Source organism: Acanthisitta chloris, unplaced genomic scaffold (assembly GCF_000695815.1).
Source record: "Acanthisitta chloris isolate BGI_N310 unplaced genomic scaffold, ASM69581v1 scaffold29691, whole genome shotgun sequence".
Lineage (NCBI taxonomy): Eukaryota > Metazoa > Chordata > Aves > Passeriformes > Acanthisittidae > Acanthisitta > Acanthisitta chloris.
This window is the reverse complement of record NW_008654824.1, coordinates 1-9,740: the sequence shown is the minus strand read 5'-3', so window position 1 is coordinate 9,740 and position 9,740 is coordinate 1. Positions and strand designations below refer to the sequence as shown.

The 9,740-nt window shown below is 40.8% G+C and overlaps 1 protein-coding gene across 1 annotated transcript in view; it reads right to left on the bottom strand.

Moving 5' to 3' along the window:
- YLPM1 (YLP motif containing 1) overlaps positions 1–6,137 on the bottom strand; it is a gene marked incomplete at its 5' end in the record, with an annotated part of 30,045 nt that extends 23,908 nt beyond the window's left edge. Inside the window, 4 exons of the mRNA XM_009083692.1 lie at positions 256–940; positions 2,971–3,713; positions 4,966–5,160; positions 5,895–6,137. Coding sequence (XP_009081940.1) covers positions 256–940; positions 2,971–3,713; positions 4,966–5,160; positions 5,895–6,137 — 1,866 coding nt within the window. The remainder of the gene's footprint in view (positions 1–255; positions 941–2,970; positions 3,714–4,965; positions 5,161–5,894) is intronic.
- Between the last annotated feature and the right edge of the window lie 3,603 nt (positions 6,138–9,740).

The window sequence follows — 9,740 nt, the reverse complement described above, 5'->3', positions numbered from 1 at the left end:
CCTGAACATTCCCCTGCCACGGATAGACGCCTGCCTAGCCTGCCCTCTGCCCCTGTATACATATCCTCTGCCACGGCCCTCGTCCATCCTGCCCATTCCCCGGCCATGGCCATCGTCCATCCTGCCCATTCCCCACCCACCATCCATCCTTCCCATTCCTCGGCCACCATCCATCCTTCCCATCCCCCTGCCACGGCCCATTCCCCAGCCGCGGCCGTCCCCCTGCCCTCTACCACGACCTCTTCCTCTGCTTACTGGTCCCTTGCCTCTATCTTCATGCATAAATGGCCCTTTCCCTCTGTTTTCTGGTCCAGGTAGGCCCAGGGTGCTATCCGAAGCAGTCAACTGGGCATCTGGTGAATCCAAATTCTGATCTCCTGTTACAGGGGCTACTGTATTCTGGTTCTGAATAGGTGGAGTAGGTGCCTTGGACTCTTCTACTTGCTGGTTAGGATCATGTGAACTCCACGTCCACTTTTTAGGAGGGTCTGAAACAGTTTCTTTGACTTCAGGTTTGGATGGTTCCTGTTGAGTGTTTGCCAGGTCCTCATTTGGCTCAATGGGACCTGCACTCTGTGCATCAGGCGTAGACTCTGTTCTGCTTACAGTCTGCTGATTGCCAGCTGCATCTGTAAAAGGTTCTTTGTTTTCTGACTGTGAGTCTGCCTGTGTCTGCTGCTGCTGTCCCAAATGAGGCCTGGGCCCCATCCACCGCGGACCACTAGGTCGGGAACCATGTCCATGTGATGCATTTGTTGAAGTGTAGAACTGTGCTGCTGGTCCTCGTGGGATAGATCCCCATCTGCTTGAAGACTGTCCATCTGTATTCTGTCGGTCAAAACGTGACCTGTATCCTTCTGAGCGCTGGGAGTCAAAGCGAGGTCCTCTCTGTCTTGAGCCTTCAAATTTGTCATATCCCCTTCCTCGAGGTCCATCAAATCTACAGATGACACAAGAGCAATTTTATTCAAATGAACATGTCATATTAAAATCCTATAGACTCCTTTTACACAAAACAGAGAACTCGTGTCTGAAGTTAAGCTGCTTGAATGGTTATAGCTAGTGGTTATTCTACATCACCTCATGCCATGTGGAGGGGATTGAAGGCCTTCTGGTTTGGGCAGTGCATGGTGTGTGTGGTTATGTGGCACTGAGTTCTGCAGGGTGAGCAATTGTGTGTGAATCACTCACCTGTCTTGTACATTCCGTTATTAGTAGAGTTGTTATTACTGTTAATTTTCTTATTTCATTGCTGTTTTCAGTAAATTGTTCTTATTTCAACCTGTGATCTTTACCTTCTGTGCCTCCAGTTCTCCTCTCCATTCTGCCACAGTGGGAGGAGGTGGGGCAGTGAGTGAGCGGCACATGGTCTGGGGTGTTTCAGAGGGAACACTAAATTGGGGAAGACTATTCCTAAACCACAACAGCAGCCCAGAAAGCCAACCACACCCTGTGCCTATCACTGCATATCACTGAGCTCTAAACCAATGCACATAAAAGACATGCACTACCAAATCATGGAAACAGCCTGTCCAGAACTGTACATCCAACAAATCCCCATGACCAGACACAACACTTTTAAAAAAACCATCAGGAGGGAGAAAATTATTCCAAGTTGTAAAAAATTCATTTATACTGGCAACAGTTCGCAAATGATTATTCATGACTGATCACTTTGGAAGCAAAGAGAAGGAAAACAACCATGAAGATATGATTGCAAACTCTAGCAGAGTATGCAAGGATGAAAACAACTGAACAGACCACAACTGTTCTCTGCTTCAGTAGGCATCACATCAGCCCATCTTGGACTAATGACCAGACAGAACAGATGTTTTTTCTGCAACCTGATATCACAAGTTTAACGAAAAATACTCCAAAACCAAGACCTTCGATTAAATCATATAGCAGGTATAAAATCACATAAAAGACACAGAACACTGGCTTTTAGGGCAGCTTTACATCAGAGCAGCAACCTATTCCCCTGGTAAAATGCAGATTCACATTTGAACAAAACTGCATCTTTAAAAGAGAAAGACAGCGACTTTCAAACCAAGACCATCATAATGTAATGAAAAAAAAAAGTGGCAAAGAATCCTGATGCTATGATCCTAAGGCTTGATAATTTCTTTCCTTCTCTCTCTTGCTTATAGCTGTCTGAACGTTAAGTACTGCTACACACATAGAAACCCACTGATTTGTACTCAAAACAAGCACTGCCTCTCTTGCCAAACAACCTTTTAGAAAGGTGCACTGAATAGGACAATCATATAGCTGCAAAACACACTAGAAGCTAAAGTACTGGTGAACTTTCTGCAATATGTGTTGGATTTTACAAAGAGTACTTTTTATTGTTTTTAAAAAATAAATAGCACCTAAATTGTCAGTAATTAGCTATGTTAGTATATTCAACTGAATATATGTATGAATACTTTCCTCAATCCCTTTCTGAATAATGACATTAAAGTGCTACCTTCTATAGCAACACCTTAAAAACAATCCTTTGACACTTTTGCCTTAGATCTTCCTAAACTGTGTTCCAAGTACCACAGCCAAAATGCTGGAAATTTAGAACACTTTTCATGTAGGATCACTCTTTCAAGTATGAGGTATCATCTTCAAACTAAGGACAGCAAAGACATACAAAATATTTACAAAAGCTTTCCTATTTTCAAAAAGGAATATTATGTCTCTGGGCATGAAAAAGGTGCAGCATCCACAAGCACTTTATCAGAAAAAGAGCAAACTCTACTCTGGATAATGCTCTGGTGAAAGATACCTATATATGTTGCTTTAAAAAGATAAATACAGAGAGCATAGTGTACATACATTGAGAACAAAACCTCAACCAAACCAGTATACACTTCACATAACCTCAGAAGGGTTGAGAGTAAGATACATGCTTCATTTCTTCATATATCACTGAACGTCTTGTAGCCTGAAACATGTATAAATCAACAAAAGCATTCTTACCTAGGGCCTCTGGGGCTTTCAAAACGTGCTGATCTGGGAGGATCTGGAAGCAATCCACCTGATCTCACTGGTTTATCCTGCCCGGTAGGTGCATGTGTCGAAGACACTGCAGAAGTGCCTTTCAGTTCCCCACATCCTTGCTCAGACGAAATAGATACCGTTTGTTTACCAAGATGAACTTGAGACTTTCCATGGTCTGATGAGCCAAAGGATGAACTTACTTGGGAATGATAAGGTGAATAGACAGGTGAACTACCTATTTTTGATGCGTATGTACCAGGGGTGGGAAGCAGAGCTGGCCTTGGTGTCTCAGTAGATTGACTGCTTTGAGAACTGGATCCTGAAGGGACAGAGGAATTGGATAACTGAGAAACAGAAGAGAGAGGTGGAGGGACCAGTGGAGGTGTAGTTGAAGGTAAAGTTGGAGGCATAATGGGAATGCCACCTTGACCAGTTTGGGAATATGGAATAAATGGTGGTGGCAGCGACACATTTGCAGGATACTGATTCTTCAGATTTTGGAGTGAGGTGACTTTCTCCTGCAGATGGGACTGAGTGACCTTCATCTGCTCATCCCATGCTTTCCACTGTTTCTCATACTCTTGAAGCTGGTCTTTGTGAGGGTAGGTTTGAAGCTGATGCTGCCACTGTTGGTTCATTGATCGCTCCCAATCTTTATGAAGCTGCTGGAACTGTTTTTGCTGAGCCTCATAATGTCGCAGCTGCATGTCCACTGACATTGTCTGCAATGAGAAGACAGTAATAGCTTCAAAATACCATCTTCGTTATTTTCAGAGCCACATATTTCAGTATCACTTGTGATATCACAATTTCTGACTTGGGCAGAAGCTTGAGGAAGAACTACACTGAAACAAAAGCAAATACCAACTGTGACATCTAAAGTCATTGTGACGATTTACACATTTTATGACTAGAGGACATGCATGTCCTGCATGCACTTTTATTTTCTTGGGTTTTTTTGTTTTTTTTTCAACAGGATGTCTGAAGAAAGCTATAATCTGAATAAGCTGTATTATTACTGGATCCTAACAATGGCTATAGACCAAATCAATCTTCACATGTATACAGTATGTGGCTGCTTTCTCAAGGTTTCAGTTTCTGCTGTTAACCCACTCAAAGTTGCTTCAGCTGTCTGCAATTATTTTTCTCTAAGCCTCTGCCAGATGATCTTATTTGTACAATGAAGCTTCTTTCAAGGAGATCTGCCTTAGATTATGCTTAGATATCCTAACATTCATGGCTTGATCTTGCCTGAGATTTTTAAAGTTTACCTGAAGATACTTTTTTTTTTAAGACAAGCAGACAGCCCAAACTACAAGGAAATGCTTAATGTACAAACTCCACCAACCCAGTAAAAGCTGACTCAACTCTCTAATACAATAATCATCTTCTACTTAAAAGCTTAAAGGTTGCAACAGTGGTATAATTCTCCAAATTTGTACTTATGACTTTTATTTCACTGATTACTTGAGTCAAAAATAATGTGAGAGTGATTTTCTTAATTAGGTTTACTGCATTTTTTGGCATCTTTACTTACTTTATCATTATACATATTTATTTTTCTATTACTTAATGTTGTAAAAAGGAGTAGCTACCAAATTACTCTATGCAATCATCTGATTACCTGACCTTTCTGAATTGTTTCTCCAGCAGTAAAACATTCAGAGCTGAGTAAATTCAATATTGTGTTCAGCTTTGCTCCTGTGTCACCTGGGTATGTCTGAAAAATCTTATGACAAGCGTAAAGTCTTGTATTTCTCATCCTACTGAAGCTTCATCACTATATGTCAATTCTTTTTTAATTCTAAAGCTGAGTGGCAGTAGGAAAAGGGGATAAAACTTCTACCCAAGCAGAAAAAGTAGCTAGACAAATGAGCCAACCATGACAAATTATTCAACTACTCATTTTTCAGCAGACCGTGAGTACTAGGTCATCCACGAGGTGTATCAAACATCATCTCCTCAGTGTTTCACCTGTATGTGTGGAGGCTGCTGCATGATCTGTTGATACTGCTGTACCATCTGCTGCAGCTGAGCATGCTTCTGCATTATCCTCTGATACTGAAACCCAACCCGGTGATGGGGATGCTGCTGCCACTGAGCCGCTGCTGCTTGCAATTGCTGCAATCTCAAATCTTCCTCAGGGTCATCAGGAGGGTCAATATTGAGCTAGAGAAAAAGGCAAGTAGTATAAATAAATGAAAACTACTTCTGTTAGAAGAAAAACACACTCGGTCACTACACAGTCCTCAGGAACTTTCTCAGAAATGTAATGAGTAAACAGTGGTTTTTCATGATGAGGTAAAGTAACACCGAGTGCCTTATTTTACCACTTTGTAGGAACTTGCATACTGTAAGCCAAAGTGAGGTAAGCAGGGTAATTTACTACCACACAGCAATGTGTTCAAACATCGATCGTGATCTCCATCCTTTACACAGTAGCTGTTGTTAAGCACACTGACAAAAATATTCTGTGCAAAATTCTTGGCTTTCAGACAAGCGGAACTTGCAGAGAGAAGGGGAGTCAGAACTCACAAAGTGCCAGAGAGAAATTAAGTAATAGTGTCTTAAAGACAGCACTCTGCATCTACCAAGTACCTGATTTTGCACTTAGGTATCACAAAGCATTTCTCATAGACAAAGATTACAATATTGGGGAAGGTGTGAGGGAGTCAAGCTTGGACTCACTTGGTGCATATGTGGGTGACTATATAAGTCCACATACAAGGAGTGTATTTTTATTTTTTTAATTCGTGTAGCTGTAGCAAAAGTGTTTTTTTAAGACTGCTTTACCTTACTTAGTTATTGTTACACAGTATACCTGAGAATTTGCTGGCATTATTTTCCTGGGTTTTGGCCTGTCTAACACAACAAATGGAGTGGCACCACTTTATGAGGCCTACCTGAGTTTCAGAGGATGTAAGAGAAGACTCGTCTTCTTTGGAAGATGGAGGCAGGGATTCATTAAGTGGAGGAGGTTCAGACTGCTGAGTTGAAGCACCCATTTTCCCTTCTTCAGACTTTGCCCTCTGCTCAGATGCATCTTTCACTACTGGACTTTTCACCTGCTGCTGTCCCTGAGCATGGGCTTTTGCCCTTTGCTGCAGGCTAAGCAGGTGCTGCTGATACCAGTATTGCTGCTGTTCCTATAATAGACATAAATTTTCTAAGTTTTCACAAGAAAAACAGTGAAAAATAATTCATGATGGTAACTGCAATCATACTGTAGAAACATTTCTAAAACTATTCCACAGAAAACCTCACTTCTTTAGCAACAGCATTGCATTGATGTCAGAAGATCCAAACAAAATTCAGAAACCACAACGTGAGGCATAGAACCTGCAAATTTATTTCCTACCTCAAAGAGCTAGTACTATTCTATAGCTACACTAAACAACAATAAAAAAAAGCTGAAAGATATGCAATAAGAAAATTACTACAGATGTGTGATAGCTATCCTATTTATTACTTCTAGTGCGTTTTACACCCAATAACTATAGGTAATTATGAGACTAACTCAGGAAAAAATAAAAGGGAAATGGAGGGCAAGTATGAATAAGTGAGCAGTATAGAGAAAAAGGAAAAAATGTAAAGAGATGATGAGGATGAACAGAAGAATACAGCCATCGAGTGATAATGATAGCTGAGAAATTGTGGTAGACATGTTCAAATAAAGGCTATGAAAAGGAAAAAGAACAATCAGAACCACCATGTAGTAAGGATTATGTACCATCTGAATTCTCATTAATCCTGATTCATTCAACAGCCAAAGAGGCAGATAGATACAGTTGTGCCCCCAAAAAAATTATCCATTTAAGAAATAATCAAGCTTCTAATTTTAAATATTTCAAGGGAGAATTACAGTTTTGGAGCCAGACAACAGCAGCTTCAAAGCACTGTAAGCTACCACCAACATAAAAGACTAAAGATAGGTATCTCAACACTTATGTAGTGGAACATCTCAAAGAGACCTGAATAGGAACCAACAGTTCTGTATCTCTTCAGTATGTGAAATATCAGGCCTTAAATGACTAGCAGGACTCATGTTGGAGGCAGCTCTTGACCTGACATGGTCTTATGCCACCAAAGTCCCTGGCAGAGACCACTGCAACAGCTAAAATTTTGTGGATTCAAGACATAGCTCCATGAGCTCACAGAAGAAAACCCTACATATTTTAAAGATAAATATACCACTTGCAGCTAAGGCACTCCCTGCAATTTAGGGAAGTATTGCTATACACCTGATTTTTCAGTTGTTCTCTTACCATCTGCTTTTAGTCGCTATCAAAGACAGAATGATAAAATACTGTGGTTTTTGGTCTGACATTGTACAATCATTCTTGTGCTCTCATCTCAATTCCACCACCTCTGAGAATCTGTGACTACTCTACATCTTTCACACCTTCTGTTCTTCCCTTCCACACAAGCATGCACTGTTAAGAAAAGACACCTATATACAGCCTAGTCGGAAAGAAAAAAGAACCCAAAAGATGCAGGTATTCTAAAATGTGTGACAACAACAAAGCGGTAGGTGCTGTCTGATGAGACTTCTCAAAACTGAACCACACTGCCCATCTTAAAACAGGTTCAAGAGTGCAACCTTCCTCTAATAACCTACCTCACACTCATACCAGGAATGATATTTTCTACTGGTAGCAAACACAATTAAACATGGAATGCCCAGAGAGTCTCCCTCACTGGAGATATTCAAGAACTGTCCGGATACAACCCTGTGCAATGTGTTCCAGGATGATTCTGCTTTGAGCAGAGAGGCTGGACCAGATGATCCACTGTTCTCCCTTTCCAACCTTGCCTATTCTGTGTTTCTGTGATACTGTAAATTAATAGCAGCATACGGTACCCAAATATCCGAGGGAGCACTAATGAAATTCCACAGGTATTTAAACAGGGCTTGATTCAAGATGCATCTGATTGCAGAGAAACACAAGAATCCAGCTATATACCCAAGGAAGAAACGAGGCTAAACTCATGATGCCGTTGAGGCAAAGAGCAGTATCTCAGTGTTTGACTATTTTCCTTTCCTGTCTAACTCATTGCAAATTGCATAATATTTCTAAGAGAAAAAGACTGATCTATTTGTCTGCATCCACTGTTACTGTGGGATGAGAATGGAAAGAACCTGTTTTCATCTGGCAGTTTAAACAAAGGCTTAGTAAGATTTTATAAATGACAAATTACACTATTTCTCTACTCGACTACTAAGATTATTAACAAGAAAGCAACACTGTGCTTTGCTTTTCCTATTCCTATTGTGTAAGGACTTATTACTCCAAATCCTGTCTCATTTTACAGCCCAAGATAGCCAAAATCATATCAATCCTATTGTAACAAATTTATGACCAGAGAAGTACCATATTCCTTTGGAATAAACACTGAATTGTGCAAAAGAGCTAACAAACTACTCAAGACAGACAAACTTTAGTAGTATTCTACTGCTTCCATGTGTGCACCACAATAATGCACTACACGAGACTCCTCTGGAGAGTGTTTACTGTTCGTGAGCTACAATTTAAGAAGTCAGCCAGCTGCCTCAATACCACACTTGGTACACCTGACTTTTCAAGGTTTTGGTTTTGTCATTAAAACATTTAGGTAAGTCCTGTTGCTATCACTGTAAAAGATTAACTAGTACTGCCCAAAACCTTCACAAAATTAAGTTCATGAACTGAAAGCACCACTTTGCTAGGCAATAATTGGTGATATAGTGCAAACACACAAATGCAATTTTAATGGAGACAATTAAAAAAGACATCCCCGCCATTAACAAATTTAGAGTGCCAGTGACTTCAACATGACACAACAGGATTTTTGCAAACTTAGCTGCAAATTAGAATCCTAAGATTAATTTGCAGAAAAGATGTCTTCTTAAAGCATGTGCTTCGGCTTTTTTTCCTTGGAGTTGGATCTCTAAAAGACAACTCTAAAACCATGCAAAACCCCCAGTGAATCTGACTGATATATGTACACAGCTGAGGGTGTCAACACGTATCTTTGTGCATGCTTAACCTTAAGCCACTGGACTGTCCCTGACAATGCACATAAACGTTCAAGTTCGCTGGAACTGCTCTCACTTACGTGAAGCATGCAAACATTTTGCAGGCATTTTAGCCCTAGTGTACTCATAAAAAACACAAGCATTAACATGCTACACCTCAAAAGCATTTCAGAACATTTTCCCCCCAATGCCCTACACAATTTTATACTGCAAAATCAAGCATGTGGAGCACAAAATGTGGATCATCGCCTAAGGGCAACTGTGTGCTGCAACACTTTTGCAGCTTAAACTATGTGTAGGAAGATTCAAGTAGTCCCAATCCTGCACTGACCAGGCAGAGAGCTGAAACACAATCCCTTAAGAAAACTGAATGAAGAAATCACTGAAGACAGGAGACACTCATCCTGCACCGTGCAACAAGCAAACTGCTGCACCTCACAACAGGCTACACGAAGTCAGCAGGGATTAGGTGCAGTTCGCCCCCATGTACTTTGGAATACAATTCTCTAGAGACCAACACACCCCCAGGAGAGTTAAACTCAGCCAGGATTTACACTTTTTCCCTAAACAACTCAAGGGCTCTTGAAAAATGACCATTTGTTACATCTCAACAACCACTGAATAAAGAAGCATTTATGGTGCTTCACCTGAGCCATGCCATTGCCAGACTTCCAAGGGTTGTGTACAAATCTCCCAAGTACTGAGCCAATACAGTGTGTTTATTAACCGCCCT